Below are 22,216 nucleotides of genomic sequence, written 5' to 3'. Positions count from 1 at the left end.
GTCCCTCAAGTAATAAACCGCTGTTCTTCAACCTTTATTACTCTGGTGCTACTTTGATGATACTTTGTTAGTTTGGCTCTAGAGTTTTACTGTATGAATGGTGTTCTGGTAACGCTCACACGTGTCTTATCCCAGGATTGCTTCCTGACCATGAGCCCGGCCTGGTATCAAAGCCTAATCAAGGTGCTGCTATCACGGTTCCCACAGAGCTGCCGGCACTTTGTGGATGACAGTGGGATCCATTACCTGGTAGGAAGACCTGTTAAGGCACTTAACAGCCACCCTTCCCTGCAGGGAATGGTTTCTCTGTACTGGTCTTAATGATCTACTGTGAATGCTGGATGTAATCCCAAGTGATTTAGCCCTGAAATCAAGCCACCAGTTTTTAGGTTTTTATCTTTTAATATATTTTACTTTTACTCAAAAACAATATTTAAAGCAATTGATGCATTGTTTTTGCATGCATTTATACTCATTTATTATTTATCTTTTATATTGTTTATAAAAGTAGAAGTGATTGAAAGATGGAAGTTTGGATGGATGTTAGTTTACAGCGTACAACGCATGTATGACTATATAAGCAGGAACTGAAAATATATTCTTTTAAAAAATAATTATTAAAACAATAATAAGATGCGTAACTTAATTATGGGCTATAATAAAAATGTTTTTTTAATTGAATGGATGTCTTATAGGTCTAGTTAACTTGCTTTCTTGGATTACGTCAGTGTCTGATGTGTGTTTGTCTCGTAAATTCGCCTGGGGGTATTTGTTTACTCGTTGCCCTTTTTCCTCACTAAGGCTGTCCTCAATCAGAAATTCACGGACTGCTTTGTTCTTGTCTTTCTTGACACTCAAGCAGGAAAAACAGTGAGTACTAAATTATCACTAACATCTGTATCAAACGATGAAAATATCACTGGTTTAAGAAGGTGGTTTTCTGCCCCCCCCTCCCTTATTTTGCCTTCTGGCATCTTTTCCTTTTTCCTTCCGTTTAATATTTTGTATACATGATGTAATGATTTGCCACAAATTGGATGGATGAATTGAAATTCTCACAATCACTGACAGACCATTTTACTGCTCTTTTCCAGAGTCTTAAAGTGGTTTTCAGAGAACCGTTACCTTCCCACCAACAGGGCGGCAGCAGTAGCCCTCCACCCCAGCTTGTCTCCATGTACCATCACCTGGAGTCGGTCATTAACACAGCCTGCTTCAACCTCTGGACTGGTCTACTTTAGCCCTAAGCTTTATAACCCCCTTTCCCTGTCACGAGTCTTGCAGTGTTACGAACTCACATTTCCCGCATACTCATCTGTAGAGCATGCTGTACAGCCCTGATCCTACATGAAGGATTACTTGATGACGCCATTCTGGTCAATCAGAGTGCCGGTCATGAATGCAAGTTTGCACTTATGCCTAGAACTGCTTCCACATGGGGCTTGGAGCAAAGAGACCCCAAGTTCAGACACATTCATTTGCAGTGATTTCATTTACATCGAACGGACTGCATTTGTACACTAGTGTGTCTTCATCCAAAAAGTGCCTGCACTGTTTTATAATTTAATGAAAGATGTGTAATATTGAACTTGAATGAATGAATTATAGAAAAGACAATTAAAATTACAGTTTAAAGAATTAGGATCTGTACTTTTTTTTACAAAATGAAATGTGCTGGATAGGTTTAAAATTGCTTAATGGTTGGCAGAAGTTTACAGGGAGTAAAATGATGTGCATTTCACCCTTGGGTGCCAGGAGAAGGATCACTAAAATGTGTCATCAGTACTGTGACTGGACTGTATCCAGTGTTTAATGCTAAAATCATTTGATGCTAGAGACCAACAGAAAAACACTGCTGGGTTTGTATTCACAGCCTGTGTAGCTTTGTATTCTGGTGTTTTCAACACAAAGGTAAGGGAAACTGACTTCCCCAGGGCTGTTAGACTCATTGCAACCAGGAAACTGAGCTATCTGGACATGACCTGAAACAAAATCTAATTTTTCATTACAAGTAAAATGGTTCAAGAGTGAGATTTCAGTAGTGGGTGGTCGTGAATCAGCAGGTTAGGACACTGAACCTGTGATCAGAAGGTCATCGGGCGAACTCTTGGGGTTGGTAGAGTGATTTCACTGTTGGATCCATGAACACAGTTGCTTCAGGAACTGTTTGACCCCTCTTACAATTGTACGTCACTTTGGATAAGTGTCTGATGAGTAAAGAAACTGTACTAAAGCCTGCCATTATGCTCATCCATAAAACAGCTCATTTAATTACCAGTGTATTAGTCCCACTGCTGGTTAGGAGTGTATTAACCACGCAGGTCACATGAGTGAGTATACTTTAGGGATGCCAACTTTGGCCAGCTGGCTGGAGTGAGACTTTCAATTCGAGAGAAGTTTGCACACACATGCAAACGCATTGTAGGTGCATACATGTATGTAACAGTTGTATTACCTTGTAAATTGTCTGTATAGGGAATGTAAACTACCCCAACACTGTTGGTGTACTGTATATAATTTTAGGTTTATAATGGAATAATATAGATTTGCCGTAAGATTTCATGCATGAGTGTGTGAGTCTGAAAGAGTGAATGTCATGCCAGATGCATGAGAGCAGGCAACCCTGATACTTATGATAGGGAAATTCTTCTGGATGTTCTGTATTAAATTCCAATCCTCTGTTTGAAATGAAGAGGGATTGGAGTGTCCCACTCTGTTTACATTTGTTAAAATAAGGTTTGTACTTAAATGCAAATAAACTCTCCTTTAAATGTTTCACATTATTTAAATGGTAATGTACATATACACATTTGGTGGCATGGTTTATGCAATGGGTGGCCCTGCTTCCTCACATCTCTGGTCCAGGATTGGGGTGCTGTGTCCTGTTCTGCTTGTGTTCATGTAGGTTTTCTCCAAGTTCTCCAGGTCCACTATTAGATTAAATTCATTTTTGTATCTCATTGGCCCATAGTGTTGGACGTGTGATTGTCCTCATTAGAAATGTGCCACTGCATCCAGATATATTTATATGAACTTTATAAATTCATATCTTGTGAGTGTAGTATTGGGTCTACTACTTGGAGTGTTTTGGAGCGGGTTTCGTGTCCTGGCTTTTATTTTGGCACTGTCCCTGGTGTTAGGGGAATAGGGGTCTTTTTGTCTAGTCCTCGCGCGCGGGCGCTTGTGTTTTTTTTTCTTTTTTACGGTGAATAGTACCCGCTGAATTTAATGTCCATTGTTCCTTGCTGTATGTGCGCCTTCAGTCACTTAAACTCCCCACGCCTTTCAATATCTTGTTCTGTGTGAGACCCATTGACTTGCCGCACTCCAGATTTACCAAATAAAAACAATTCTAAGGGGAATAGTTAGACCAGGAAATTGGGGTTAACGGGTTTGCCAACTGTCACTCATCTGGCGTGACACTCACGCTTTCAGTCTCACGCTACAAATTCAAAGGCAAATCTATATTATTCCATTATAAACCTAAAATGAGCTAAATCGAAAGCGTCGGGGCCGTTTACAAATCCTATTGACTATTTACAAGGCAATTAACGTGTATGTAACACTAATGTGAGGTGCAGATTTGTTTCGAACTGAAAATCTCACGACAGCCAGCTGACGAAAGTTGACAACCCTGGATTAAAATGAAAATCGCGTCATTTAACACCTCTGGCATATTGCCCCAAGTGTACGGAGTGCAGTAATACTATGTTTAAGGTCGAGGTCCTTTTCTTACAAACTAAGTACACACATTCCGCAAATAGAAATAGGTGAAACCGTTGTTACCAGCTCTCAAACATTTGGCGTGACACTCACTTTTTCAGACTCTCCCGTAAGAAACCTTAAGGCAAATCTATATTATGCATCCGTTTTCCAAAACCGCTTATCCTATTCAGGGTCGCAGGAGTCCTGAGCCTATCCCAGAGACTGTGCGCGCAAGGCACGGAGCAAACCCAGGATGGGGCGCCAAGCGATCGCAGGGCACTCACACATGTACACCTATGGGCAATTTATTAATTCCGTTTAGCCTGGACATGTTTCTAATTTTGGGACTTGGGGTGAGGAGAAACCGGAGATAACATCATGATGACACGGGGAGAACATGCGAACTCCACTCACCTGGTGGACACTTGCACCCAGGTCCCAGAGGTGTGAGGCAATAGTGCTAACCCCGCCCCGCAAGTCTATATTATTCCATTATAAATCTAATATAAACCTAGTTGTAAAGTAATAAAATTTTGTTTGTGCAGACTTGTCTTTAATTGAAGATCTCACTCCAGCCACCTGACCAAAGTAGGCAATCCTGAGTTAATACTGAAGCATCGTCATTGAAAATATAGCCTGAAAATCTGAATGTAATCAGGGTCGCATATTTGATTTACGAACAATTAGGTATCACGCAGATGATACTATTGCACTATTTGATTAATTTTAAACTGTTAAACATCATTGGCTCTTATTTTGAAAAGTTCACCCGGAAGCTCATAGCAGTACTAGTAGCAGTAGTACGCTGAAGCTAGCAGTAGAGCACCGATTGAAGTAGTAATGTAGCTATGGCGTCTGGCCGTGGTATTGGTGAAATTCAAGACTACCTGCTGAAACTCCATTCATTTCTCAGTGACTCAGAAATCAGATATGCTGCACTTCAGTGTCACGATATAATCGGCGACTTGGGGCAAGAGTGCTTGATACCGAAGAGGGAGAGCGATTTCGGTGGGTTTTAATTACTCAGTCAGCCTATTAGTGGTACAATACCTTAGTTTACTTTAGTCCCAAAGTTTATGTACTGTATAAAGCTGCAAAGCAGATTGTAACCCCGTGAATCATGCAGCGTTTTACATTCAGACCTACTGAGAAGACGGGTGGATTTCTCATGATTTTCTTTACGTAAAATGCATCGTTGGTATTCTTTGGCAGATAGCCTGTGCTTGACTTATTACCATGTCTTATCAGTTATAACTGCACCTGCATCCTGATTTTTAAAACGGCGCATTCACTGGAAGCTCAGCCTAGCTGCACTTACGCCTCATCGGCTCAGTGACAGCACCTATGTGTGTAATGTGCTATTTGCCTCACTTGTACGTCGCTTTTGACAAAAGCGCCTGCTGAATAAAAAGAATTAATGAATGATCCAGATCTGTCCTCATTATTAAGTTTTCCAGACGTCTCTGCTGTTTTCGAAGGAAGAGGGACTGCTCAGCTTTATCCGAAAGTCCATCAGCCATGATGAAGTAAGATAGGGGCGATCCGCAGTAATAAGTGTGATAAAGTAAATAAACTACGTGCTCTAACAGTCCTGTGCTCTGCAGCTCCGAGATGCTAGACTGGAGATCCTTAGCCTCTTGGAAAAGCTTCTTCAGAAGTTATCTTCTGAGTGTAAAGGGTGGGAGAAGAACCATGCTGTTGATATCAAGGTATACACCTACATTCAGCTGTAGCTGTATTCAATGGCACCAAGGTGCCTCTTGTCACCAAATTTCCACTGAAATGTTTTAGTTAATGTTGCTTTGTGTCTTTTGTGCAAATGTTTTCACAGTATGGAATTTGAAAAAGAACAACAAAATAACCTGAGTGCGTCAATGCATTAGGATCGGGGACATTAGTTTTATTATTATGAGTTTGTTTATATGTAGTTTGGACAGGGGGCTTCTATAAAGTGTGTATATCCCAAGTGTATTGTATTCTCTGTCCCTCTCTAGATGTGAAAGTAAGGTGCGTTCTGTTTTATAATCCCTGTTTTCTTTTTTTTTAATCCCTGTGTTTTCAGGATATGTGCCTCCTTGTCTATACAAAGGACAAAACTGCAAAAAGCAGAATAGCAGCCCTGGAGCTTCTTATAAAGGTCATTTTATATTTCAGTTTGTTTTAAATGTAATTTTTTTTGGCCTGAACAATTGCTTATATGCATATTGTCTCTACTTTAAAGGTGTTGTTCGTGACAAAGGATTCTGCTGTAGCTCATGACTTTAAAGTTGCCGAAATATTCAACAAGTTCTATGGAGAACTTGGTCAAAGAAGTAAACTACCTGACACTGGTATGTTATATATGGTATATAATACTATAGAAATTAAGCATATATACCTCATTGCCGAAATAATTTTTGTGGTGTTTTTTAAAAAAATGTTTAAGAGTTTATGCCTCCAGATTATTATGCTTACTTCTAACTTATCTGAAGGCCCCCGATGTTTCCTTTTGCTCCAGTGCTGGAGACCTCATGATTTTATGTTTTTTTCCTGCTTTTGTTACAGTTCATGGTAACATCTATGAGCTGTTGGGAGCACTTGGTGAGGTGCAACCTGCTGAAATGATAAATAATTCTGAGAAGCTGTTTAAAGCCTGCCTGGGAGAGCTTAAAGCTCAGGTACGGTTGTGATTATTTTAATTGATAAAATGGCAGCACACCCACATTAATATGTATACTATGTTTATTTTGAACTATTACATTTTTGAAAGTTTTTATCTTAAAATTATTTTTCAGATGACTTCTTTGACAAAGGAGCCCAAGTTGCCTATTGTTGCTGGATGCTTAAAAGGACTAACCTCACTTATGGTTCATTTTACCAAATGCATGGATGAAGGTTTGAGTTTCCTTGCACCCTTTAAGGCTAAAGGCTGTTGGAGTAGTTTTCAAATATGCCGTGTTTATACTCAGGTTACATACGTTGGTGTCAGTGTTGGACTAAGCATGGCATATGTTAACCCTGGCAAAAGCGTGAGTTTGGAAAAAATTCTAATGCCCGCTTTTTACAAGTATTTTATACGGTAATGTCCAGTTTGCTGTTTCATAAAAAGTCATGCTACTCTGTTTATTGTTAGTGGAACTGTATTATCGTGAGAGGATGTTGTTGAGGAAAATGTTTAGGCCTGAGCAGATTTATCAGATTGTTTATTAAATAAACTTACCTTAATAGACATTGTAGCAATTTTCCTAAGAGAAATGATTTGATCAGCTCATTGCATTGGTGGCCCTGGGCTGTGATCATGTTCTGAGAGGCCACTGATGCAGATTCCTGGCAGTAGATAATATGGATTTCAAAACGTATACCAGGTTTTATTAGCTTGCATCCAAACTATAGCATTCAATTATTAAAATGCAGCAGAGCTTACCAGTTGCAATATCCCAGAACCGTTGGCAGCACAATACAAAGATGTTGTAGTATATCATGTACTTTACCATAAGTGTGACAGTCAGCACCAAATCATAGCATGGCAGAGCTAGTAGGGTAATTTCTAAGATGCTGGCTTGACTGCTTAACTCAAAATGAGCTATTTGTTCTTAAATACATTGTTTATGAATCCTGGAGCATCAACAATTGTTTCTATATGGAAATACGTGCATTAGGGAGCTTTGGTGTCTCCTCAGTTTATATATAGGAGGCATCTCATAGGCTTCATAAATTACAGAATCCTTGACCTTTCAAATGAGCTGATTGATATTATTCCGCTGTATGACTTATATGGAACTTCTTCCCCCTTCAGACCCACAAACTTCAAAGGAAATATTTGATTATGCCCTGAAGGCAATCAGTCCACAGGTGAGAATGTGTTGTACTGTACAGTTGTACGTTATATACAGTTTGGTCTGTGTTCTGTCACTTGTGCTATTAGCTTTCAAATATTCAGAAAATTCTTTCCTCCAGTTTATTACAACACAAAGCTTCAAATGTCAAAGTAACACGTTGATTCATTGTGTCATACTGGATCTGTCCTATGGGCAAAAAAAAGCCTGAGTTCTTTATTATTTATAATATCACTTGTTGGTGATGAGGGGGCCCTCGCTCGGCTCTATTTTCTGATTTGAGCGAGGCTGCAAACCCCTGCTGCAAGTGAAAAGTTAACACAACCACTGCAGGATACTAACATGACGCATTTATGTATCTTTTAATGTTTGGGATGAGGGCGGGGTGTGGCTCAGCAGGTTAGAATTCTGTGCCTCTGATAGGACGACTGCTGATTCAAGTCCCAGCATTGACAGTTATTTCACTATTGGGCCCTTTAGCAAGGCCCTTAACCCCCAATTGCTCCAGAAACTCTGACCCTCCTTTCACAATGCGTAGGTAGATAGATAAATACAATTGCCTTGGATAATATCATCTATAGAATAAAAAATACAATAATATAAATAAATAAATGAATAAATAAACCCCAGTGGATGTGCTTACAGAGAAAGAGGCAATAAAATCAGAAATTGGACATGAAATGATCAAACTGACAATGACTTGTGACTATAAACTTTGGTTTTAAAGATACTTTAATATCAATCCATTTCTTCTGATCAATATTTAATTTAATCTTTTCTTAAGTAATAGGTTGAACTTTGCTTCTGTTGCTAATGTGTTTGTCTCTTTGAACAGACTGAAATGAAGCGTTACGCCGTCACGTTTGGTAAGGACAGTGTCATCTACCCTCGCTCGCGTATTGAATGTAACTAATGTTTTATATTAATTGAGCTGGCATCACTGTATTACAGCGGGGCTGAGATTGTTCGCCAGGCATTCTTCTCAGTTTAGCAGCTGCCTTATGGACCATTACAAGACCGTATTTGATGTCATGTCAAAGTGGTGCGGACACATAAATGTTGAGATGAAAAAGACAAGTTACTATGCTTTGGAATCGTTCCTTAAACAGGTTAGTTCATTATGTCTTCTTTGCCCATTCCGGTAGGCACTGTTACTTAGTACAGTGGTACCTCAGAACTCAAACTTAATCCCTTCAGAACTCCGGATCGAATCCTAAAAAGTTTGAGTTCTGATCGAATTTTCCCCATAAGAAATAATGGAAAACCAATTAATTGGTTCCCCGCCCCAAAAAATTACACCAAAATATGTTTTTTTTTTTTGCATTTAAACACAAAATGAACTGGACAAAACAAGAAAAGCGTATACTGTACTAAACACATCTAAGCACATTTATCAAAACAGTAATTTTTGAAGAAAATAAATGTATCCAAACAATATGTAAAGTAAAAAAAAAAAAAAAAAAAAAAAAAACAATGTCATGCCCCGATCGTCCGCTCCTTCCGTGTGTCACACCCCCTCGTTAACCTCGTGTGGAATCCCCGTGTGATCAGCTGTTTCTGGTTGTCATTATTCCTTTGTATTTAGTCCGCATTTCAGTTTGTTTCCCCAGTCATTGTATTGTCCGTCTGCGTTTTGTCTACCTTACCTGTAATTAAACCCCGTATTCCCCGATACCCTGACGTCTGCGCCTTTGTCTCCATTCCGTCCCCACTGGGCACGACAATATTATTATAATTAAATGTATTAATGGTTTATTATTAATATTAAAATAATACGAAATCTTTATTTTTAAATGTATTTTATTATGTAATAATAATTACTGTTACTGTCTATCATTGTCTAAATGTATTTTTATTGTCTAAATATATGTATTCAGCTAGTGTAAACATTCACGATGCTATCACAGCAAATGCAAGACTGAGACTGAAGCGTTACCCATTGTTTCCGCTGAGAGACGTGCCGCGTGACTCATTTCCCCGCGTGTACAAGTTATCTTAGGTCGGTGTTCAAGGTTTGACTTCTGAGATTCAGATCGAGTTCTAGGTAATTTTTTTAAGAAATTTCGAGAGTTCTCGAGTTCGAGAACTGAGGTACCACTGTATAACATAAATAATAAATCAATACATAAACATTAGTAGAGTTCAAACATTTATCTACCAGGTTTGTCTGCTACTCTCTTATTCTAAAATGACCGTTCTCTACCATGTCACAATACTAGAGCTACTTATCCCATGGGGATGAATGAAGTATCACTAATTTAGTGAAATTGTAGCATTTGATTTCATATGGAAGCTAAAAGGTAAAACTGTGTTTATAGATTAGAATTGTGAGCAAATTTTACTGAATTGACATCTAGGATGAAACTTTTGGAAGAATGGATTAAATGTATGACTAAAGGGGTGTTTTATGTAATATATGCCTCTTTTTTTAAATGCCTGTATTTGTGAATATGTAAATTCGATGCATGACTGAAAGTTTGGCACACTTCCTTAACAGATAGCTTCCCTCGTCACTGAGAATGTCGAGCTACACAAAAGCAAGTTGAAATTCTTCATGCAAAAGTTTTGTGCCATCATCAAGAACATGGATTCCTCTCAGAAGGAGCTCTCCATTGCCATTCGTGGTTATGGGCTATTCGCTGCTGTACGTCTATAACCATTTCATGTCCATAACTAAATTCATTTCAGACTCTGTGGTGTTGGCACATGTCTTTAATTTTAATATTGTTATTTTGTAGCCCTGTAAAGTGGTGAGTCCCCAGGATGTGGATTTCATGTATACTGAGTTGATCCAGCGGTGCAAACAGATGTACCTCACTGAATCCGATACACAGGCTGACAATATCTACCAGCTGCCCAGCTTCCTGGACTCTCTCGCTAGTGTCCTCTACCACTTGGATACGGTATGTGGCTCATCGGGTTCAAACTCTGTGCCTGTGATTGGAAGGTTGCCAGTTCAAATCCTGTGGGTGGCACAGTGATGTCACCATTGGGCTCTTGAGCCCTTAACCCCAGTTGCTCCAGGAACCGGCAGATAATGCTTCCTCAGTTGTATGTGAATTTAGATAAAAACACCTGCTGACTAAATAAATGTATAAATGAATTTATAACCCAGGGCTATCTCTCTTTTTTTCTTTTTAAAACTTTAATTCAGCTTTGCTGTTACTTTATGCCATAATCTTGTTAATAATGACATATTAAATAGCTGTACAATGGAAAGGAATGTATCCTACTTTAGATTTCATATGAAATATAATGTCAGATAGTTTGGATAGTTTCATGATTAAGAAGGAGCACTTGTTTATTGTGCAGTAATATTTTATATAGTTGAAAAAGGTACCGTCTAGAATAGGGGTGGGCAATCTTATCCACAAAGGGCCAGTGTGTATGTAGGTTTTTAAGATAACTTTTAGGTCAGCTGTTCAAACCCAGGTGTGAGGACTCTTCAGCCAATCAATCCTTTAATTAGTAGTTTAATTAGGGAGTTGCAGTGAAAACCCACATATACAGTGGCCCTTTGCGGATAAGATTGCCCACCTCTGATCTAGAATATGCGACACCTGCTGAAGCTATGTATTACTGTGCATTATTGAACTTATCTGCAGTTTCAAGTTCTTACTGTGCCACGTTCCCAGGAACACAGTGAAATTCTTGTGCCACCGTTGCAGGAGGGGGGGGGGGGGACAGGTGCAAGAGGGGACAATAGGACAACAGTGCAATAAAGGAAAGAACAGCAATGTAGTATGAGACGAGAGAGTGCAAGGCAAAAGGATACCATAAATGTACATTAAATGCAGTAAATAGGTGGTGCCTTGAGAGAGGATGTGCAAATAGCTACTGAGGTAGACAGTACTAATCGTGTGTAGAAAAATGTGGAATATAGCTGGTTGCCAAGTGAATGATTTGATTTTGAAAATGACAGCAAGATAGTTTTGTCCTTGTGCAGCACGTTAATGTTTAAGATTACATATACGTTTTGAAAGCTCAATTTTGTGTTTAGAATGAAATTAAATATTGAACTATCCAATATTAGCTTTAAGAATAATGTAAAATTTAGTCAGACACCGCCTATATTTAGGTTTTTTTCTGAGAAAGTGTAGTGATGTTGAGTTCCCTTCCCTAGATTCCTGAGGTGTACACGCCGGTCCTGGAACACCTACTGGTCTTACAGATCGATTGCTTCCCGCAGTACAGCCCAAAGATGATGTCAGCTTGCTCCTGTTGCATCATCAAAATTTTTATGGCTATGGCAAGGAAGGGTCCCGTGCTCTGGAACTTTCTGAGTACTGTGAGTAAGTATCAGTAATACTCGGATTCATTCTCATTATGTGTACTTTTGGATTTTAGTAATAAGTGCTGTGCCTTAGTTACACTTGTCCCTCTTAATTTTATTGTATCTTACAGTAATATATTAGTACATAAACATGAAATCTATATAAGCTTTATATATTTCTATCTATTGGGGGCCACTTGTAGAACCAATGATGTAGGAATAACTGGAAATGAATAAGGGCAAAACTAGTTATTGTCTATTTTTTGAAGTTTTGACATTAGCTAAATAACTGACCGTTTCTGGTGGTCAGAGTTACTTATAAAGGAAGTGGAATTTAGTTCACACCAGTCTGTAGTGCAATATAAGTCTAGGTGTAACTGTAGGAAATGAATAATTCATGTTGTTTATGGTTAAAGGTTCTAAATTTTGCTTGTTTAAATTGTGTATTTCAGTGCATCAAGGCTTGATCCGTGTCTGCTCTAAGCCCGTCCTTTTGAATGAGGTGAGAATAAATACATCTCAGAGCTGTACAGCTTCAGTCATTTTTTAATGTTCATAATGTGTATTGAAGTGATTCGCCTGGTTAGAAAGCGAAGCTGGTGTCGCTGTTTGATGGTGCTTTCGTCTATATTCAGAGACCTTTGACTTTCAGGCAGGAGCAAAGAGCAGTGACAGGGACCTAGAGCCCCCTCCGGTTCGCACTGGGAAATGGGAGATTCCCTCCTACCGCGATTACCTGGATCTCTTCAGGGGCCTCCTGAACTGTGAGAACATTAAGGTATAAATGTTCATATTTCTCAAATCCTTTTAGGCTTTTATTGGTCTTTGAAGGTGAATAACTGCTTTTGTGCTTAAAATCACAGAATTTAAGTTACGGAGCACAGAGAAAAAAAAGATGCTTTATTCATCCCCTTGGGGAAATTGTCTTTTCGCTTATCCCATCCTGCTCTCCACGACACACACGGACGCATATTTAGATGACAGCAAGTTTTGGGGTCACAGTGCATGCTCAGCCAGTGTCCGACACCCCTGCAGCAATTGCAGCTAAGGGCCTTGCTTGGGGGTCAGTCTGCCAGGGTTTCAAACTGGCAACCTTCTGAGTTGTCAGTCTATTTGTCTGCATAAATTAATGGAATTAAGAACTGTGGGTGTAGTTTTCTAGCAAAGATTTTTAGCTAAGGGCAGTATAATCCCCAGGGCTGCTTAATTCAGTCATTTTAAAGACAAACAATGTATTAGTGGCTAAAACAGAGAATCTGGAGAATTCCTGGTGTGGTATATAATAATAATTTTATGTTAACACTATAGCTTATTCTGTGGTTCTCAGCCTGTGGTGTACATTACCTGGGGGGCGTGATGCCAGCTGTTTGTGAAATGGAAATAAATATTTCCCCCCATGTTCAACAATTCTAATTCAATTAGTATGTTCTGCTTGAAAAAGCAGTCCCACTTTGGCCCTGAAGACAAAGCATCTTTTTATTAGAAAATAAAACATAAATCAAAGTAGTGTCCTATGGTCTTTTTCTAGGAGTCTGTCAATGTGACTTTTGACATGGACCGCTCTGTTCTTAAGTCTCTAAACCGCCACCTGTACGACGAGCTGGTTCGATCAATGCTGAAAATCATTAAGAAGCTTGACCTTTCAGTGCAGAAAGTGAATTCAGAGACAGAGGTGAGTTCATTTAACGAAACAATACATCGGACTAAGGACATTTTTCCATTAGAACCCAGTTATAATAAATCGGCTTTATTCAACTTGTCAGTGTTCTAGCTTGTTGATTGTGATTTTTTATGCCATAATCTTATTTATGCCAGTCAATGGATGTGCAGAAACAAGGAGAGAATATTGAAGACACTGTCATCCCCTCCTCTGACCCTACTGCTCATCTTCAGCCCAACAAGCCAAATGACTTTATGGTCTTAATCAATCTGACTGATTTCTGCAGGTGAGGTGTTCCATAGTATGAGAATTAGAGCGGGTAACCCCCCTCCCCCTTATTGATGAAATGTTGATGCCTTTATTTGCCTTTGATGAGAATCATTTGAGACATGAAGGCATATAGGAAAGAGCAAAGCATCAGGCCACTAATCCAGCCCCTCGGGAGAATTTTTCTGGGAGTCAAGGGAGTTCTGACTATTCCGCTAAGATCAGGATTTGAACCGGCGACCATCCGATCACAGCCACAGAGGCCTAACCTGCTGAGTGAGCCACAAGACTCCCCAACCTTGCACTTTCTCCTCCTCTGTCTTTGCAGTGAGCTGCTCCTGAAGAGAGATGCTGGGTACTTTCAACAGTGGGTTTACCCCATGGGCCAGGAGATAATCCTCCAGTCCTCACGATTTCCACTCATCAGCGGTTTTTATAAGCTCCTCTCCATTGGCATGAAATTAGCCAAGAGGTTGAAGTATTTCCAGGTATTTTTCAGGTATTTGTCTTAATTTGCAAGTTTGTGAGACTTAATTGTACATTAAATACCAATAATTGTTTTCCAATATTTTTATAGCAGGTAGTGGCGTTAAAGTCCAGTCATGGAGTCTTGGAGAAGTATGCCTGCTTTCTGCTTTTCACCAAGTTTGGGAAGGAGGTACTGTCTAGTTTATAGATAACATTTGTGACAAAATGATTAATGTACAATGTTACTATTAACGATGTGTTGCCTTTCTAGGTATCTGTACGAATGAAGCAGTACAAAGATGAGCTTTTAGCATCGTGTTTGACCTTCCTCCTCTCGCTGGACCATCACATCGTTTCTCTGGACATCAAAGCCTATATTCCTGCACTTCAGGTGAGAATAATAGGTGCGGTTTGATGTACTCCATGGGAAAGTTTTAAGTTTCAGTTCCACATTGTGGAATTAATCTGTGATGGGATTTATTAACTTTTTGAGCAGAAATGTTGCATTGCATTGCGTTGAATTGAATTGAATTCTGCAATTATAAGGAAATCCATGTAGGAAGAAATCTCATGGGGAGTGCATTTAAAATTCATGCAACTAGTTACGGAGCTCGTGAAAATTTCAGTCAGATTTCCTCACCCACTATGTTGAAGGATTTAAAATTTTTAAATAACAAGGAGCTAGATGTCTGGTTTTCCCAAGGTTCCATGTGTGTGCTGAGGCAGAGCATAAAGGGGGAAACACAGCAGAATTGCAATTTATATTTCTATGGACATGAAAACAACAGTGATTGTTTTACTTCATTGGAACTGAAGCCCTAATATAACTTTATTTTAACCTTTTTATTTATTTTAAAAAAAATTATTTAACCTTTATTTAAGTAGGGTAGTTAAATTGAGACAGTCTCTTTTCCATGTCCAAGAAAAAGCAGCACTAAGTTTAAAACAAAACATAAACATAAAAAACAGCGACACAAAAGTGGAATAAAGAAAACGGTAGGTATATAACAAAAACAACCTAAAAACATTTAACCGTCTTAAAAATCAAATGTAAATTTAAATGAACGTGGTAGCTGAAATTGAAATGGATCTTTGACGTTTTGAATGTTTGTGTATATATAACTGTTATATACTAAGCACTTTTACAGTACTTACAGAAATTTCCCACGTTTTAGAGGTGACCCATGAAATTACGGAGAGACTGACTTGCGTTTGTGTTTCAATGTCAAACCCCAGGCAGCATTTAAGCTGGGCTTGAGCCACCCGCCTCTGGCGACAGCAGCTCTTGACGCCCTTGAGGAGTGGTCGTCCAACATCCCCCAGCATGACATGCAACCATATTACAAGGATGTCCTGCCTTGCTTGGATGCTTATCTCAAGACATCAGGCTCAAATGGTGAGACATTGTCACATAAAACCAACCATTGTTTTGTTTGTATTTCATTCATCTCATTGTTGCCCCAGTAGCCACTTATGGAGGCATCTAGGCTTGGGCAGTATGACAGTATTACAATACACCCCAGTATTTAGAAATCCCGAAGGTATAACTTTTAATACTATAAAAAAAACAAAGGCTTCACTTTGTGTGAAACTGATAAGTAGATGCTATGTTGAGGTGATGTATTGATGTGCACAACATTAGTGGTGATTGGAGCCTTAATTTAAAAAAAGGAGGGGGGAATGACATGCATGCACAGGTTAATGCCACAAAAACAAACTGCTCCATGAATGCACTGTACAGTGTTGGAATATGCATCTCATATGCATGAAACCAAGTGCGCAAGCGCCCATAGGTCGGGCAGTGACAGTGGTGTCAATGAACAAAGGGTGCGGTTTTTTAACTCTTCAAGGAGCTGTCTCCTCTTTCCCTTCGAGCTTCCACACCGATGAGCCCCTTCAGGCTCTCACTGATTCTGTATTTTACAGTAGTCTACATGATTTAGGTTTTTTATTTTTTATTTTTTTTACATTTTTAATACCATCATATAGTGTAAAATGTCTAGTAGATCTGACTGTCTGAAAAAATAGATACCGCCCAAGCCTAGTGACCCCCCACTTCTGACTTGCTGCTTTTGGTTTATTATGGTGCCCTTTATTATTCTTTCTAAGTCTAGGGGTTAGGGCACCGTAATAAGAAAATGGGAGAACATAAGGATTTTAGTAAAGACAGCTATTTATTTACAAAGAACAGGAAGCATAAAACATAAATTTCAGGCCAAAATAACAAAACAAGCAAGACTAACTATTTGGAGGGGATCTAACTTGCCTTAAAAACAGAAAGACAAATTAACAACAGAACCTCACTCCCCAACTAACCAAATACAGGAGTAAAAGGTAAAGCTGAAACAAAATGACACCCATCTCCTTACAAAGCTTCCAGAAGGGCTTATTTACAACAAAGAAAGAAAAATAAAAAGAAAATACAAATGGTGACCTTACGGCACACTTTACTTACAGGATAAGGGCAACCAGAGCAACACGGAATTGGTCTTACTAAATAGGCCAGTCTCCTCCCCTAATTACCTTCATTGCCTGTTGACAGAGGGGAGCAGAGAGAGACAAACAGAACAACAAAAGCAACACAATGTAATCACAAATAATAATGCGTCCATAAATGCAAAGTGCAATGCATTAAAACATCAACAAACAACCAAATAAATAAATAAGTATTAGGACATAACAGGTTAATTAGCCACTGCTCACCACCATAGACAAGGACAAGGGCATAGGTCAACTGTGTCACTTAACAGCTTGTGGTTCCCTATCACAGTCTTGCTCAGGACTTTCAAAACTGCAAACCGCCAGATCAATTGATTTGTCATGTCAGTCTCATGTTCCCTATTATTGTCACTCAGGAACTAGGAGAAGGCTACAATAACGTCATTTATTCAGAAAGATTTGTTGTATTGTTGTACTTTGTTACTATACATACATTTAACACTTAAAGGAATTAGCCTTTTTAAGGCTTGCAATATTGCAATCTAAACGCAATCTAAAGACATTAAGTGTAGCTGTTTGTTTATTTGTCTGTACTTTTATAATTTTGTGTAATGAAAATCTTACCTGAGGATGTTTTCTTCATGAAACTTGCTTTATTTTCTGAGTTGTATCCTGCGTTTTTATAGCCAAAGTGTCTGAATAATCAGAACTTTTGATCCGTTTGAGTTGGTGCTAGATGTCATTGAGTTATATCAAAATAAAAGCCCTGCAGAGCTGTCAAGAACTCTGTAAGCTTTCAGTGTAGGTTTAGTCTTGTGGAAATGTAACCTGAACAGAAGTTATTGATTTCAGATCAAGGTGAAAACAACTGGGAGGTGTTGTGTCTGTCTTCTGGGGAAGAAAAGGGACATGGGAAAGTCCTCATGAGGTTGATGAAGAAGTCCAGACACCTGTCATTGGTGAGGTTTTCATGCTGCCAGTGTGGCCTGCAGACTTGATTATGTTCATTTACATAATTGTTATAGTGTATTCAGTCCTGTGTTCAGTTTGATATTGGCCTGGGTATTGCCAACTAGCCCATGATACACTTATCACAATTCCAGTGTCATGATTCAATGCATAACCATACAACCATCGTGTCCTGATGGCTAATACTCCAATATTGAAATAATGAAACTTCTAAAATTCAAAACAGGCCAATTTCCTCTGCTTTTAGCTACCAATGATGAGTATATTGAATGAAAATGTTGCACATTTCAACTCCCACCTGCATAAATTTCTTTGTCCACATTGCTGTTTTTAAAATGGCAAATATATAGACACTTCACTGTATCCTTGCATCGCAGTGCACTTAGCACATGCTACATAAACATCATATTGTGTCTAATCAACAAATGTTGAGAAAATGTTTGTAACATAAAAGATAAAGCAACTCTGCTGTTCTGCAGGTTATATATGTAAAAAGAAGGAATGGTGACAGGCTGAGATCTGGATAGTATTTAATACTAACTTATCTGTAGAAAGCTAAGACAAAGCTAAAAAAAGAATGACTTGTCAGCTTTTGTTGGTTTTACTACCGAGACTCATTTAAAACAAAATGCTGCCCCCGAGGTTTACTGTTGTTTGTGCAATTATAGTAAAATATAGTAATATTTACTATAGTCAACTGTACCTCTGAGGCAGAAAATCACAGTGTGTGTTTGTGTGTGTAGGAACCTGATGGACAGACCTGTTTGTTTCACTTTGTTAAACAACTGGTTCTAGATGGATAGATGGATGCATCCATACATAGTTACTTCTTTAATCAATCAATAAATTCCCATAAAGAAATTCAGAAGGTTGTACAGGCATGGCTTATTGTATTTCTGAATACTGCTTTTATGAGCTACCTTTGAACAGTCCTACTCTTACTGACATTAGTATAAAGTTGACTGGTTGCTATGTTGTGTCCAATGTCAGGTCCAAGACTCACAGAGCACGGTGGTCAGACTCAGAGTCGTGCAGCTTTTAGGCCACTTGGGAGGACAGTTAAACAGAAGCTTAGTAACAGGTGAGACTTTGAGTATTACAGTATGTGTTGAGTACAGAGGAATCTCATATTAATCCTGTGTTTTAAATATATTGGCAAATAGATTTTTCCTTGTTTCCACCTAACATAACAAAAAAAAGTCTATTTTAGTAATCTTAAATGTCAGTTGAATGCATAGTTGTTGTAAATGAATTAGATAAATTGCTAATATTTCTCCACAGATTTCACTGATCTGGTTGGGAAAACAAAAACTCTGTAAAAGCCGGTGATTAAATTTCAAATATGGTATGAAACAGAAAATATATTTCACATTCTAGATCATTTTTATCTTTTTTTATGATGCAGCCACATCAGCTGAAGAAATGATGAAGAAGTGTGTGGCTTGGGACTCTGAGAAGAGACTAAACTTTGCGGTGCCTTTTGCTGACATGAAGCCGGTCATCTTTCTGGACACCTTCCTTCCCCGTATCACAGAGCTTGCTCTCTCATCGAGTGACAGGCAGACCAAAGTACACCTTCCACCTCCTCTTCACCAGCTTCTTACGTCTGATGTGTTGGCTTTGGTGTACGAATACTGTTTGTTCTGTTGGTTTAGGTGGTGGCTTGTGAATTGCTCCACAGCATTGTCGTCTACATGCTGGGGAAGAGCTCCCAGATTCCCGAGCAGGATAAATGCGCCCCACCCATGTACAACCTGCACAAGCGAATCTTTCCTGTGCTGCTGCTTTTGGCTTGTGATGTTGACCAGGTACAGCAAGTCAGCTCAGAATCAGCTGCCCGTTCATTAATTCATTGACATATTCAAATATGCACATTTCAGTACATTTGCTGTCTTCTTTTGAATGTAGTCTTTTTAAAATGCAGCTGATGTTAATGTAAGACACTTGAATGGTGTCTTTGTTCAGGTGACAAGGCAGCTGTATGAACCTCTGGTGATGCAGCTTATTCACTGGTTCACTAGCAACAAGAAATTTGAAAGTCAAGACACAGTTGCTGTTTTGGAGGCGATTCTGGTAGGATATTTTGCTGAGCAATCAGTATTCGACGTTACAGTGCATGTAAATATGAATTTATGCAGAGTGACTATGCATTGAGTACAAAAAATAGATTTTCAGAAGTACTGTACTAAGAGACTCAGATGGACAAAACACTTTTTTGTTTTTAAGGATGTTCTTGTTGAAAGTCTAATGCTAAATTGTACATTTATGCAATTTGGCTCTTGGCTCCCACAATTACTGTTTTTATAATATACCTTTACACTGAAAAACACCTTTATAGGCTTTTAGCATCTCATGCTGGAATTATGAATGTACCAATTCATTATCTCACTGACTGCAAGTTCATGTTCAAGTTTGTTTTTTGACACACAGACACACACACACACACACACACACACACACACCCCAAAAAGTTCAAATATTAGTTAAGGGATTACAGAAAATTGCTTTTCACTCATTTTGAATGTCTGTTGCCCAGGTGAACTAAATGCGATTTATTTTGAATTGAGTTGTATTTTGAATTGTTAAGGAATGTAGAAATTCTTCTATAGCATGTTGATACCGTTAATAGGAAAGTATGTTATATGAAAGCCCTCACAAGCCAAGAAAAATGAAAAAATGGTTTAGGAAAGACTACTTGGTCTGTCGTCTCTTCGTGTTTATGTCGATTCTGTTTACGTATTTGCAGGACGGTCTGGTGAATCCAGAGGACTGCAAACTCCGGGACTTCTGTGGTCAGTGCATTCACGAGTTTTTCAAGTGGTCCATCAAGCAAACGACACCGAAACAGCAGAAGGACAGTCACGTCAACATCAAGTCTCTGTTCAAACGAATTTACAGCCTGGCGCTGCATCCCAATGTTTTCAAAAGACTAGGGGCTGCCTTGGCCTTCAACAGTATCTACAAACAGTTTAGGTTGGTGCAGTTGTTGATCTAGCGTTTTTTTTTTAGCTAAAGAGCTGTGTAGTTCTAGTGGCTGGAGATTGTTCTGCAGAGTCCTTGAACAAGGGCCTTAATCCCCAATTGCTTCAGGGACTGGCTGACCCTGTTATCTCAATTGTATGCTTTGGATAAAAGTCACCACTAATGAAGTCATTGTGAATATAGGTTTCATGGGGAAAAAAACTTTTTATAATCATTACCTTTTTTTAATACACCCACTTTTTCAGAGAAATAAATACTTTATTGTTGTTGTTGTTGTTGTTGATGATGGTGATGGTATTGTTTTGCCATACAATGTTAATGCTAAGTTTCTGAGGGGATACCTGTAAAGTTACGGAATGTTCTGTGTGTGCTTCTGTCTGCAGGGAAGAGAAGCCCATTGTGGAGCAGTTTGTTTTCGAAGCTCTGGTCACGTTTGTAGAAAGCCTGGCCTTGGCACATTCTGATGAGAAGTCTTTAGGTAATGAATGAATCTGTATATTTTTAGACGTCGTTTAATGTGATTCAGTGAAATGAGATGTGTGAAATCCTTTCAGGATCATTACAGCAGTGTGGTGACGCTGTTGGTCATTTGAAGAGAATCATCAAACACTTTGCTGTTCAGCTGAATCAGTGCATTAAGAGACGCGTACCAAGGTTTGCAAATTGTTTTAAAAAATATATTTTTTACGTACTTTTGTTTGACTTTTGTTTTTTTCTCATACATGGCTGAATGAATCTGAACTTGACTATTGAAAATGGGCTAATTTGCAGTGTGTTTTCATAAATGGAAAACTTAAAACAAATATCTGCTTAATTATAAAATTGTTAATTAACCAAGACCTAAAGGCTTTGACCCTATTGTATCATAGGTTTTATAATTTTCAATGAACTTTCGAGGGGGCCAATTATGCAAATTTTCATGGTTCATAGTTTTATTTTGGCTCTCTCTCAAATAGATTTACATGGTTCAATGTTTTAAAAGCACATTATTTTTCACTCTGTTCACCCTCTGTCTGAAACGCTCTTTTAGAGCTTTAAGCCCCACCCTCAATTAGCCCAGGGTGCACTGATTGGCTAGGTTGCTTGATTGATCAGCTTGCCCTACACGATCCACTCCTGTTTTGCGGTCTGCAGACAGATCATTGCAGGTAGACTGCCAGTAAGGATTGTGTTACGAGGTGACCTCACCATGTCAAGAAAGTAAGGGCTGGGATTCCAACGAGGTGTTTCAGGCAGATTAGAGAAGAGTGGTTTCTGTCGTGAGAGTTACTCACTTTGCCGTGTACTTTACTTCATAAAGAGAAGTAGCACATATATAGTATATGTATGTAATATTACATACAAGCTTCTTAAACAGACCTAATGTTTTGTCCTGCAGTCCATAAAGCATTTTTGTAACATTAAATATGCTTTTTTTAAATATTAAATTCTTAATTTTACAGTAGAATCACACAAACTCTGTAAACCTCCAGCTAAATTGCAATGTTAATGCAAATCATTCATCAGTCATTATAACCTGAAATGTTTATTAATATAAATGTGCAATAATGTGGTGGTATAATTAAAGTGAAATTTTAGTGAATGAAATTGCCTCTTCATTAGAACTATCCTTGTAACCTTGATATTATTTTGTCCTCC

General features: G+C 38.7%; 2 protein-coding genes across 10 annotated transcripts in view; both read left to right on the top strand.

Annotated features, from left to right (window-relative positions):
- szt2 (SZT2 subunit of KICSTOR complex) overlaps positions 1-1,638 on the top strand; it is a 61,485-nt gene extending 59,847 nt beyond the window's left edge. For all 8 annotated transcript variants that reach the window (XM_023832797.2, XM_023832796.2, XM_023832791.2 and 5 more), the window contains 3 exons: positions 136-249; positions 802-870; positions 1,095-1,638. In XM_023832797.2, the coding sequence (XP_023688565.2) occupies positions 136-249; positions 802-870; positions 1,095-1,241 (330 nt within the window). In that variant the 3' untranslated portion in view covers positions 1,242-1,638. The remainder of the gene's footprint in view (positions 1-135; positions 250-801; positions 871-1,094) is intronic.
- Positions 1,639-4,298: 2,660 nt separating this feature from the next.
- prkdc (protein kinase, DNA-activated, catalytic subunit) overlaps positions 4,299-22,216 on the top strand; it is a 57,743-nt gene continuing 39,825 nt past the window's right edge. Inside the window, exons 1-29 of one of the 2 annotated variants that reach the window (XM_023832800.2) lie at positions 4,299-4,713; positions 5,155-5,231; positions 5,310-5,414; positions 5,768-5,842; positions 5,927-6,035; positions 6,250-6,362; positions 6,480-6,579; positions 7,481-7,536; positions 8,356-8,386; positions 8,472-8,629; positions 10,018-10,164; positions 10,259-10,423; positions 11,644-11,812; positions 12,246-12,295; positions 12,446-12,571; positions 13,322-13,465; positions 13,609-13,739; positions 14,049-14,208; positions 14,301-14,378; positions 14,460-14,579; positions 15,425-15,584; positions 17,480-17,586; positions 18,587-18,677; positions 19,002-19,165; positions 19,252-19,404; positions 19,562-19,669; positions 20,343-20,569; positions 20,962-21,056; positions 21,133-21,232. In XM_023832800.2, the coding sequence (XP_023688568.2) occupies positions 4,554-4,713; positions 5,155-5,231; positions 5,310-5,414; positions 5,768-5,842; positions 5,927-6,035; positions 6,250-6,362; positions 6,480-6,579; positions 7,481-7,536; positions 8,356-8,386; positions 8,472-8,629; positions 10,018-10,164; positions 10,259-10,423; positions 11,644-11,812; positions 12,246-12,295; positions 12,446-12,571; positions 13,322-13,465; positions 13,609-13,739; positions 14,049-14,208; positions 14,301-14,378; positions 14,460-14,579; positions 15,425-15,584; positions 17,480-17,586; positions 18,587-18,677; positions 19,002-19,165; positions 19,252-19,404; positions 19,562-19,669; positions 20,343-20,569; positions 20,962-21,056; positions 21,133-21,232 (3,479 nt within the window). In that variant the 5' untranslated portion in view covers positions 4,299-4,553. Of the gene's footprint in view, positions 4,714-5,154; positions 5,232-5,309; positions 5,415-5,767; positions 5,843-5,926; positions 6,036-6,249; positions 6,363-6,479; positions 6,580-7,480; positions 7,537-8,355; positions 8,387-8,471; positions 8,630-10,017; positions 10,165-10,258; positions 10,424-11,643; positions 11,813-12,245; positions 12,296-12,445; positions 12,572-13,321; positions 13,466-13,608; positions 13,740-14,048; positions 14,209-14,297; positions 14,379-14,459; positions 14,580-15,424; positions 15,585-17,479; positions 17,587-18,586; positions 18,678-19,001; positions 19,166-19,251; positions 19,405-19,561; positions 19,670-20,342; positions 20,570-20,961; positions 21,057-21,132; positions 21,233-22,216 lie in introns of both variants that reach the window. The other variant, XM_023832799.2, reaches the window with a different exon arrangement.

Source organism: Paramormyrops kingsleyae, chromosome 1 (genome assembly GCF_048594095.1).
Source record: "Paramormyrops kingsleyae isolate MSU_618 chromosome 1, PKINGS_0.4, whole genome shotgun sequence".
NCBI lineage: Eukaryota > Metazoa > Chordata > Actinopteri > Osteoglossiformes > Mormyridae > Paramormyrops > Paramormyrops kingsleyae.
This window is presented reverse-complemented; position numbering and strand designations above follow the sequence as displayed.